The sequence below is a fragment of the Pteronotus mesoamericanus genome, unplaced genomic scaffold, assembly GCF_021234165.1.
Source record: "Pteronotus mesoamericanus isolate MK-2021 breed Mesoamerican mustached bat unplaced genomic scaffold, CSHL_Meso_final contig_26, whole genome shotgun sequence".
Classification (NCBI taxonomy): domain Eukaryota; kingdom Metazoa; phylum Chordata; class Mammalia; order Chiroptera; family Mormoopidae; genus Pteronotus; species Pteronotus mesoamericanus.
In genome coordinates, this window is record NW_026555109.1 from 1677107 (window position 1) to 1689258 (window position 12152).

The following is a 12152-nucleotide window of genomic DNA, read 5'->3' on the forward strand; positions in this document are numbered from 1 at the left end:
CTTTCTAAGACAATTTGTTAGAAACAGATAGTCTGCGCTTAGTCTAATTAATTCTCTCCCTATTCCAACTCAGCTTCCCAAGAATCAGAAGGATATCCAGTGTTTTATTTGGATACTTCAAAATGATATTAAAAGAGATAACAGAGCTATAGGGAATTCATCTGAGTCATTTTTGAAATTGATGAAGAACTAGATAGCAAGACTCTTTCCATCAGTGCTAATGTGATGATTCTCTCTGCCATTATAGGAATTATTTCATGATTAATTGCAAATGGCAGAAATATGTTCAGGCATTACTGATTTTCATACATATTCTTTGGGTAATAAGTAATTTCCAAAGTTCCCTACTTCTTTAAGTTTTCCAATGAAGAGTGACTAAGAAAATATAAGATCCATAAGAGCAGAGATTTTCTTTGTTTTGCTTGTGCTGCATCCCAGTGTTTAAAATACAACCTGGCACATGGCAGATGTTCAGTAAATATGTGTTGAATAAACAAGTGAGGCTTCAGTGGGTCTGGGTTCCTCAGGACTTGAGTGCAAATGAAGTCTGTATAAAAGGGTCCAGGTGTATCCTGGCTGGGTGGCTCAGTTGGTTAGGGTGCTATCTCATATACCAAAAGGTTACGGGTTGGGATCCCATTCAGGGCACATACCTAGGTTACAAGGTTGACCCCTGGCCAGGGTGCCTACGGAAGGCATATATTTCTTCTCTCACATCATGTTTTCTTCTCTCTCTCTCTCTCTCTCTCTAATCAGTAAACATATTCTCAGGTGAGGATTTTTTTTTAAAAAAGGGCCCAGGAGTAAGGGGATGTTTATTCCCTTGGCCTGTCCCTGTCTTGCGAAGGCAGTACTTTGCCTCTTGGGAAAGCAGCCCCTTGTGTTTGTCCTAATGCCATTAGATGATAGGTTTCTTGAATGTTGGAACCATGGTTCACAAGGACCCTGGCAGTTCAATGTGCTGTGTGGGCTTTTGTTCAGCCACAACTGGCTGGAGAAAGAGATCAACAAACATCTGGTGTCATTGCCGGGTCATGGTTTCTCACCTTTGCTTGCTGTGGTTTCATGCTAATACTAAACAAGACAAGAGGACAGTGAAGTTTACTGTCTATAATCAAAAGTGTGGGATTGCCAGGCAAGATGGAGGTGTAGGTAGATATACTTTGCCTCCTCGCACAACCAAAAGAAGGACAACAACAAACTTAAAAATAAAAAGTAATCAGAACTGCCAGAAAATCAAACTGTATGGAAAACCAACAACCAAGGAGCTAAAGAAGAAACATTCATCCAGGCTGGTAGGAGGGGCGGAGATGGGCAACTGGTGTGGAGAGGATGCGCAGCCAGGTGGCAGCTGGCAGACCAGGCGGTCCCACATTTGCATGCGGATAACCAGGGAGGAACAGCTGGGCAGTGAGACAGACTGCGCAATCCAGGGTTCCAGTGCAGGAAAAGAAAGCCTTAAAACCTCAGGCCATAAAAAACTGCGGGTTGCAGCGGCCAGAGAAACTCCCAGCCTCACCGGAGAATTCATCAGAGAGACCTGCAGAGTCCTAGAACGTACAGAAACCCACCCACCAGAGAATTAGCCCTAGAAGGACCCAGTTTGCTTGTGGGTAGAGGAAGAAGTGACTGAAGCCAGCCAAGAGCCAAGCAAGAAACATTGTTCGCTCTCAAACCCCTCCCCCACCTGCAGCATCACAACTCAGTGACCTGGGTTGCCCCACCCTGGCCAATACCTAGGGCTCTGCCCCTCCCAACATAACAGGCATGCTGAGACAGAGAAATATGGCCCAAAAGAAAGAACAGATCAAAGCTCCAAAAATAGAACTAAGTGATGAACAGATAGCCAGCCTATCAGATGCACAGTTCAAAACACTGGTAATCAGGATGCTCACAGAAATGGTGGAGTATCATCGTAAAATGGAGGGAAAAGTGAAGGCTATGCAAAATGAAATAAAGAAAAATATACAGGGAACCAACAGTAAAGGGAAGGAAACTGGGACTCAAATCAACGATTTGGAACAGAAGGAAGAGAAAAAACATTCAACCAGAACAGAATGAAGAAACAAGAATTCAAAAAAATGAGGAGAGGCTTAGGAACCTCTCGGACAACTTAAACATTCCAACATCTGAATTATAGGGGTGCCAGAAGGAGAAAAGAAAGAGCAAGAAATTGAAAACTTATTTGAAAAAATAATGGAGAACTTCCCCAATCTGGCAAAGGAAACAGATTTCTAGGAAGCTCAGAGTGTCCCAAGGAAGTTGGACCCAAGGAAACACACACCAAGGCACATCATAATTAAATTACCCAAGATTAAAGATAAAGAGAGAATCTTACAAGCAGCAAGAGAAAAGGAGACAGTTACCTACAAAGGAGTTCCCATAAGACTATCAGCTGTTTCTCAAACCTTGCAGGCAAGAAGGGGCTGGAAAGCATAAGTCAGGAAAGGCAAGAACCTACATCCAAAATTACTCTATCCAGCAAAGTTATCATTTAGAATGGAAGGGCAGATAAAGTGCTTCCCAGATAAGGTCAAGTTAAAGGAGTTCATCAACACCAAGCCCTTACTTTTTGAAATGTTAAAGGGACTTAGCTAAGAAAAAGAAGAAGACCATAAACTATGAATAGTAAAATGACAACAAACAAAACTATCAACAACTGAACCTTTAAAAACAAAAAAACTAAGCAAAGAATCAAAACAGGAACAGAATCACAGAAGCTGGGATCAGAGGGGCGGGAGAGGGGAGAGAATGGGGGGAAAGGTACAGAGAATAAGAAGCAAAAGTAGTAGGTACAAAGTATACAGGGGGAGATTTAGAGTAGCATAGGAAATGGAGAAGCCAGAGAACTTATATGTACAAACCATGGACATGAACTAAGTGGGGGTGGGGGGGAGCTGCTGGTATGGGGGTACAGGGTGAAGGTGAATAAAGGGGAAGAAAAAAATGGGACAACTGTAATAGCATAATCAATAAAATAGATATAATTTTTTTAAGTGTTTCACATGATTTTTACCCAGCAAATTCTTTATTTGCCCAATGAGCATTATTTCATGGTTTCCTTTCTAAAAGGGCTAATAATCTGAAAAATTAGAACAGGTGTGTAATTGATACCCACATTTATTAGTGGCCCAAAAGAAAAAAATTCCTTTCGTTTTATTGTCTCAGTGAGATTTACAAAGTAATAACTTCTACTGTTGGCGTATGAGGAGCCCCTAGCACTAACCCAGAGTGTTGCCTGGCTCTTTGGCCCAGGCTTTTAACTCTATATGGCCCAGAACACTCTCTGGTTCTGGTTCTGGTTCTGGTTGCCTGATTCCAGGGTTAGCTGGCCTTCCCAGACACATGCTGCTTGTTCCTTTTCACTGTAACTCATCATCTGAACTTGACTCCTGGCCTGTCCAAGTCCACTGCTGCTGCTGCTTCCCTTGTCATTGGGCCTCTCAGCTGATCTTGGGCTTCTCGGCACTGAAGTCCTGCTAGAACCTTCTTTGTTAGAATTTCTCCTGGCGTGACATGCAAATCTGAGCAGATGGTCTATATTTAAAGCCTTTTTTTCACAAACTCTTTGGGTTTCAAGAAAACTCTCATTCAGAATGTCCACTGTGAAAAGAGTTTATGAGATAATGGAAGTTAAAGTTAAAAGTAATCTGTAAATGTAAGGTAGTATAATGGTAAGTGATACTCTCTCAAAGCTTTTGCTAGTATTGAGGTAAAATTTAATACATTTATTCTTATCCCATCTTCCCATAGACTAGGTTGGCGTGATTATTAAATATTTATAGAAAGCTAAACTCTTAAAGCTCTTCATAGTTTAATTCTTTATGGATACCTAAAACATTTTACAATAGCAGATTGTTTATTTGAAAACTTGAGGTCATGCTGGAGTACCAGAGGCATGGACAGATGAACTCTACCTTTTGGTCATATGGGAAAGTATAGACTTAGTATCAAAAAAAGTATATCTACTGGCAACTTTCCAATTTTGTTTAAAAAGTATGTAAGATAACATATTTAACTTGTGGAACATTTACTCATTTGCCATTCTCCCAGCAAATACAGGGGAGTTAATATGTGCCAGGTGTTGTTCTAGGCACTGAAGCTAAACAATGATCAAAACCAACCAAAAATATTCCCTTCCAGAGTATACATTCAAATAGGAAGCGGCATTTAGGATTGAAATTTAAGCAAATGAACATACAAGTGCTGTTTAATCCCTGCCAGATTTTGCAGTAGTATATTTGTTTATTACTGGGTAGGATATTCTAATTCTTCATAGGATAGTCTGACTAAAACTGAATATACATTTTGTGAGTATATACAGGATGGTAGGAAGGTGACAATCTTTAACCTTCATCAGTTTCTTAAGGGAATCTATAACCTATCTGCGCCCCCACAAAAAAATTAACCCCTACTGAATTGTGAACTCTTTGAATACAAGCAACAACTATGCCTTTTCATTAGTTTGTTCCTAATTGCATATAACACACAGACACAAATAACAGTGTAATGATGACAAGAGTGGGGCCAGGGGCTGAGTGGAGGTGAACAACAGGGGAGGAAAGAGGTACATCTGTAATAGTACCAACAATAAAAATAAAGTTAAAAAAGACATGATTGCCAAAAGCAAAAATAACACTGTATTAATGGATTTATTAGGTATATAGGTATAGTATATAAGGCAAAAAAGTAGCACAGTGGATGAAGGTGTTCCCAAATGGAACTAAGACTTTTTAAAGTAGAAGAGGAGGAGCAAAGAACAAAAAACAGATGAAACACATAGGAACCAGATAGCAAAAAAAACTATATCATGGTAAGTACTTTAAGTGTAAATAATCACTTCATTCAAAAGGCAGAGATTGTCAGACTGGATTTAAAAACAAGAAACTGTTATGTGCTATCTAGAAGACACACTTAAACACAGAGAGAAAAAGCATTGAAGGTAAAAAGATGAAGAAAGCCCAGTTCGGTGTGGCTCAGGTGGTTGGGTGTCATCCTGCAAAGTGAAAAATTGCCAGTTCAGTTCCTGGTCAGGGCGCATGCCTGGATTGCAGGTTCAGTGCCCAGTCGGGGCATGGAGGTAACCGATCCATGTTTTTCTCTCACATTATTCTTTCTCCCTCCCTTCCCCCTTCCTCTAACAAGTAATTTTTTTTTTTAAAGGATGAAGAAAGATATATCATGGAAGCAGTTTAAATGATGATATTAATATCAAACAATAGATTCCTATATGAGTATTACTAAAAACATATTTTGTTACGATAAAGGGTCACTATAAATGTATATGTGCTAATAGCTTCTAAATACATGAACAGTTTCCAAATATGTGAAGTTAAAGCCATTATAAGAAAAGGAAAAATGGGCAAACTCACAATCATGGTTAGATACATTCTTGAGACTAAAATAAAATTTTATTTTTTACTTAATTCAAATCTCAAAGTCCTGATTTGGTCTACTCTTTTGATATTTCATTATGTGTATAACAACATTTTGCTACCTACAGTTAAGTTGTGTAACTCTGCTGTTTTACAGCCCCATTTTCTGTTTTCCTTCCTATCCAGATCTTCAGAAAAGGAATTTCTACTTCCTTGCCTCCAGTTCATTTTATAATTTTTACCATCTTTACTTCCTCTCTCTTTTTTATTTTTTGCATTTTCTTAAATTACACTTTATTGGTTATGCTATTTCTGTTGTCCTGATTTTCCCCCTTTGCCCGCCTCCACCCAGCACCCTCTCCCTCAGGCAGTACCCCCCCCCCTCTTGTTCATGTCCACAGATCATGCATGTAAGTTCTCTGGCTACTCCGTTTCCTATACTGTGCTTCCCCATGACTATTCTGTAACTGCCTATTTGTACCTAATACCCTCACCTCTCACCCATCTTCAACACTCACCCTCCTGTCTCTTTATCTTTAACCTTTGGCACTTTGATTATGTTGTGTCTTGGTGTGGTTCTCTATGTGTCCATCTTGTTTGGGACTCTGTGCTTCCTGGACTTGCATGTCTGTTTCCTTCACCAAATTTGGGAAGTTTTCTTTCATTATTTTTTCAAATAGATTTCCAGTTTCTTGCTCTTTCTCTCCTTCTGGCACCCCTATGAAGCAAATGTTGGATTGCTTAAAGTTGTCCCGCAGGCTGCTTACACTACCCTCTTTTCTTGGATTCTTTTTTCTCCTTGTTCTGATTGGTTGTTTTTTGCTTCCTTATTTTCCAAAACATTGATTTGTTTCTCAGCTTCATCCACTCTACTGTTGTTTCCCTGTAAATTGTTCTTTATTTTAATTAGTGTATCCTTCATTTCTGACTGGATCTTGTTTATGCTATTAAGGTCCTCACTAAGTTCCTTGAGCATCCTTATACCCAGTATTTTGAACCCCGCATCTGATAGATTGTGTATCTCCATTTAGTTCAGCTCTTTTTCTGGAGTTTTGATCTGTTCTTTCATCTGAGCCATGTTTCTTTGTCTCCTTGTTTTGGCAGCCTCCCTGTGTTTGCTTCTATGTATTACATAGAGCTGTTTTGACTCCATGTCTTGGTAGTGTGGCCTAATAAGGTAGGTGCCCTGTAGGGTCCAGTGGCACAGCCTGCCCTATCACCCAAGCTGGGTACTTGAGGCGCACCCTTTGTGTCAGCAGAGTGCACCGTCCACTTGTAGCTGAGACTTGGTTGCTGTTGGCAGATCAATGGGAGAGATTTATCTAGGCCAGTCAGCTACACAGACTAGCCCTCCATGGAGAACCACCTGTGCAGGGGCAAGGTGGTGGTGCTCCAGTGTGGTCTGTAACTGTCCACTGAGTGCACTGGCCCCTAGGGCTTCTCAGGAGCTGCAGGCCAGGATCAATCCTTTCTCTTTTTTAAAAAAAGCGTATTTGTTACAGATAGTCCTTCCCTCCACACACCTCCTCTTCCCTCTCCACCATCATCCTGCTGTAGAAGAACCAGTTTCCGTGGTTCTGTAATTACTACTAAGTATGTATCAATAAACAGTAAATACTAGATTTTGTGTTTTGAAATTTTGCAAAAAATATGAATACAATATATGATACCTTTTAAAAAACTTATTAATGCATGTACACTGAGTTTATTTTAACTACTGTTTAGTCTTTCATTAGATGAATAAACCACCCTTTAGCAATTTCTCTACTGGGGACACGTTTTCATTTCTTAGCTGTTACATATAGCATTGTGGCTGAGTATTCCCTAAAGCATACTTCCAGCTCTGCTTAGGTAGAGTCAGCCCTCTGTATCTGTGGGTCTTGCATCCATATATTTAACCAACCACAGATCAAAAATAGTTTTTTTAAAAAGGAAGGAAAAGAAATCCCAGAATGTCTCAAAACTCAAATCTTGAATTTGCTGCATGTCAAGCCCTGCACTGAATCTGCAAGAATGAAATTATGTGTAGGCATACCCTGCTGGGACCTATATGCAAAAAAAAAAGAAAAAAAAAAGGTTATGTGTAAATCCTACCATTTTTTATGAGCATTCTCAGATGCTGGTATCCACAGGGGTCCTGGAACCAGTTCCCCTTCAGATACAGAGGGTCAACTGTATTGTCAAATTTCTCTCCAGAGTGGTTGTGCCAGTGTACCTCCCTCAAGACTATGTAAGAGTTCTCAGCTCTCCTCATCCTCACCAAAACTTGATACCAGATTTTCCAATTTTTGCCAATTGTTTTTATATTCAACATAGTTCATTTTATATTGCACTTCCCTAAAAACAGGTGAGGATAAACATCTTTTTATATTTTTGTTAGCCATTTGAATTTCCTCTACTGGAATTGCCATTTTATCTGCTTTTTAAATTGGGTTAATTGTCTTTCTCTTACAGAATTTCTTTATTTTTGAATACTACCTTTGTTGACTACAATTCTAAGTACCTTTTTCCAGACTCTAACTTACCGTTTCACTTCATTTATGGTAATTTTTGTCACACTAGAGCTTTTAAATTGTAATGTAAATTAATGTACATTTTCTTTTATAGTTTGTGTTTTATTTAAAAATCCTTCCCCATCCCATTGCCAAAAAAATGTTCCTTCTGTACTTTGTGTAGAAACATTTATGGTTTTGTGAATTATATTTGTGTCCCTAATCCATTGGGAATTTATGTGCATGGTATCAGGAAGGGGAACCTGGTTTTTTCTTTATCGTTAGGGAGAACTCCTGTATCCTTTTCCCTCTAATTTACCCATTTCTGCCATATACCAAATGCTCTTGTACTCAAGAGTCTGCTTCTGTGTTCTTGTTTTTTTAGGTCTCTTTGAGTAGCTCTGCAGAAAGCCCATGCACTCAAATTTTATAACATATCTTGAAATCTGAATAGACATTATTATGCTTCTTGAAAATTACCTTGGCTTTTCTGGATCCTTCATTCTTTATTTTTAAATCTTTTTATTGTAGTATGTAACACACACAAAAATATGCATAAATATGCATACAGATGTCATGAAGCCAAACAAGTTGCTATAAAGTGAACACACTAGATGACCCCACGCAGGTCAGAGCACTGCCAGCCCCCAGAACCCATTCCTCCTGTGACTGCTTTCCTGGGACATGTAGTTTTTGCCTTCATGCTTTGCTTTGTGGTTTTACCACACAATATGTAGTTCAGATTGATCATTTACAAAAGTAGAATCATAATGTATGCAATCTTTATGTCTAGCTTATTTTTCCCAGCATATCATTTTACAAATTTAAACCTTAAATATTCCATATGAATTTTAGGATTGTCGTTTAAGTTCCAACAACAATAAAACCCTGTTAAAATTTTATTTTTTAATTATTTTGAATTTACATATTAATTTGGTGAAAATTGGTGTCTTAATTTTGCACTTTCCCATTCATGGATGTGATAACTATATTTATTACTAGGATTGGGGTTTTCTCTTACATAGTTTTTTTAGTTTTCTCTATGAAGGCATTGTATAACTTATTAGATTTATTCCTAAGTATTTTATAGTTGTTACTATCATCTGCTGATAGCTAATTTTTTTTTACCTTTCTAGTTGGTCGGAATTTTATCTTTGGTAACTTTTAAGGATTTCTCTTTTTGTTGCATTACAATGGATGTAGATATAAATTTTATTTTATTATCCTTCTTTGGACTCTTCCATTTTCAATCTGAGGATTTATCTTTTCTATGAATTCTGGAAAAACCCTCAGCTATTATCTCTTGAAATATAGTCCCCCTCTGCCTATATTTCCTCTGTAGCCTCCTGACAGCTCTGAGACATACACTAGGGCCTCTCTATGGAATCCTCCTGTGCAGACTCTTGGACCTACTCTAAGTCACTTTATTTTATTTTCTTCATAGAACTTGTCTGGAGTTGTTTTGTGTGCTTGCTTGTTTACTGTCTGCTCTCCACATTGACCTCAGTTACTGCCATAGGACCTTGTTGATCATGTCTTCTGCTATATTCTAAGTATCTAAAACAGTGCCTGGTATACGGCAGAAGCTCAAAAAAATTCTTGCCTAATTAATTCATTTTATTAGTAAAACATTAAAGTGTGCTTTTTTCCTATTAGGCAACAAGTTGTCAAACATGCTCTGATTTGGTATGAATAACTTCGTATCTAAGAATCAAATTCACAAAATTGAAGTGTTTTTTTTTGTTTTGTTTTGTTTTGTTTACAAAGGAATAGCCATAGTCAGTTTTACCTGGAAATCCATAGACCATCTTTGGTCTTCTCTTGTCACAGTAACTACCTTATGGATGAAACATAGGTTTGTTTGTAGACAGAATTGTTAATTGCTAACTAATTGAAAAGGACTTTTAAAATCTAGAAATATTAATAGAAAAATTTATTAAAACACTATGGAAATTTTAGATTACCTTTATTTGCTGATAAATTTATTTTGCAGCTGGGTCACATCATTGAACATCAAAGTTGTTTTCTACCAATATCTTTCTCTGATGGCCTCATGCCAATAAAAATAACCACAGTGTGTGTGTGTGAAAGTATTTTGATAATCAGATCTTCTGTGGCTTTTTAAAAAAATGAAAACATTGTGTTAAAAATATTTTACCAGTACTTTGCGTGTTAGATGGTTGGGATTTTGCTCTCTCTCTTAATTTAATAAAAGCAAGTTTGTTTACTGAATAAATTAAGTTTTTTGTTGATATGTTCAGCTTAGTATTCTGTAACTTGCTAGGAGTGTTGGTTATCACCTAACACAGCTAAAATGAAGAAAAATACCATCTGAAGTATTTTGTGGTTATTGTTATCTATATTAAATATATTCTTTGAAATTTTACTGCATTTAAACAATCCAGTTGGACTTTTTTCTTTTAGATTTCCGGTATCTGCTACAACAGCAAAATGTTACAAGTTCACCAGGTGCTGTACATCCCTAGCTGGATAGCAAAGTTCTTTTCTTGGACACTTGAGCCCATCTTCTCATCTTCAGAACCCACCACTGAAGCCAGAATTGGGATGGGGGCCACAGTGGACATCCAGAGACAGCAGAGAATGGAGGTGCTCGATCGGCAGCTGATGCTTTCTCAGTTTGCACAGGTCAGGCGACAAAGGCAGCAACAGGTAAACAATAATAATTAAAAATTCAAAATTACTCAGAGGTCTTCGTAAACTTTTCCTCTGTGACTGTGTATGTGGTAGAGACTATATTTTGTTCCTTTGCATTGCAATGTGGATATTTTACAAGTTTCTGTTAGTAGTGCCTATTCTTAATTGGGTTTTTTTTTAAGGTAAAAAAATTAATTGAAGCTGAAAAACTAGTCAAACTGGACATTCTTGTTTTGCTTCTATTAGATAAGCATTATTTCTTAGAGAAACACCAACCTAGTTAACAAGATGTGATATTTATCTGTTTTCATAATCTTGTAAAAGCCACAGTGTCTTCCTGTTAAAATGCTTATTATCATGTGCTCTGGAGTGAAGAGCAAATACAAGACTTCTTGATTTTCTTTGGTTAAAATGGAGGGAATGTGAAGGTAAGAAAATTTTCAAAGGAGCAACCCATGACTAAATCATATTTGATTTATTAATGCTGTGTTTTCTTAATCTTGTCTTCAATCATCAGGAAATACTGGGCATTTGTCTACAAGGAACTGCTGTATCCAAATAATCCGATTCCACACTTGTCTTTCAAGGGTTACTATGCAGAGTAGAGCAAAAGTAGGTTTACAGTTATTTGTATGGAAAATAATACAATAATTAATACATAATAATATAAGAATAAATGCTGTGTTTCATGCTCTCACTGCTATAAACCTACTTTTGCCCTACCCTATATGTCTGCAACTTGTATTGACTTGTATTGGCTAAAACCTCATACCTGATCTTTCTTTGACACTTCTATGATGCAGTATGCTGGGCTTTTTATTTCTTGTTTTCTTGTTCTTTACCCTCTGGGGTATGAGAAAACATACTTCTTACTTACCATCTCCCTATCTCCTGCCTTCACTGGATGTGAGACATAGGTTTGCAGGTCTCACAGTGGTCTGAAGAAGTAGAATCAGTTGTGACGTTCCTGCTGTCTCATTGGAGATGTGTTTCTCAGTTCATATCTGGGTTGGGAAGAAGGAGGGCCCTTATCAATGGGCTGAGTCTACAGGAGAAGGAGAGAAGTGAAGGTTATTCCCTACAGATGTATTAGAATTTGAGGTGAACCTGGAACATACACTAAAGATACCTATGATGTAGTTAAACATGGAAGATGGTCATCTAAGAGAAGTCAAAGCTGGGGGTGTAGATCATGGAGTCAGTTTTGTGGGATTGAGAGATGAAAGCAAGGTTATAGAGGAGTTCTGTAAGAGAATTACATCCAAGATGAACATAGGCTATAGACTGAGTCTTGTATTTTGCAGGAAGAGAAGGTAGGTCCTTCATGGAAACAGAAGAATGAAAAATATGAGAACTTGGAATAATTGGTGTCTGAAAAACTGAGTAATGGTAGGTTTAAATATTTTCCAGGTAGAAGGAACCTAGAGCTGTGGAGGAAAGAAAGCAGTAGTGTATGATTCTGAGGTTTCTTGCTTAGATAACAGGATATATTGATGACAGCACCATTTCACCAACATCAGGAGAGCAGACTTGGGGGAAATATACCGACTGAGCTACCTTTGGAATACCTGGGAGGAGATTCCCCTTTAGATAGCTATAGATCTTGTGCTCAGGAGAAAAGTGGTATTTC

The 12152-nt window shown here is 37.9% G+C and overlaps 1 protein-coding gene across 1 annotated transcript in view; it reads left to right on the forward strand.

Annotated features, from left to right (window-relative positions):
• Positions 1-12152, forward strand: part of UBAC2 (UBA domain containing 2) — a 203820-nt gene that overhangs the window by 142445 nt on the left and 49223 nt on the right. The window contains exon 7 of the mRNA XM_054574332.1: positions 10292-10537. Coding sequence (XP_054430307.1) covers positions 10292-10537 — 246 coding nt within the window. The remainder of the gene's footprint in view (positions 1-10291; positions 10538-12152) is intronic.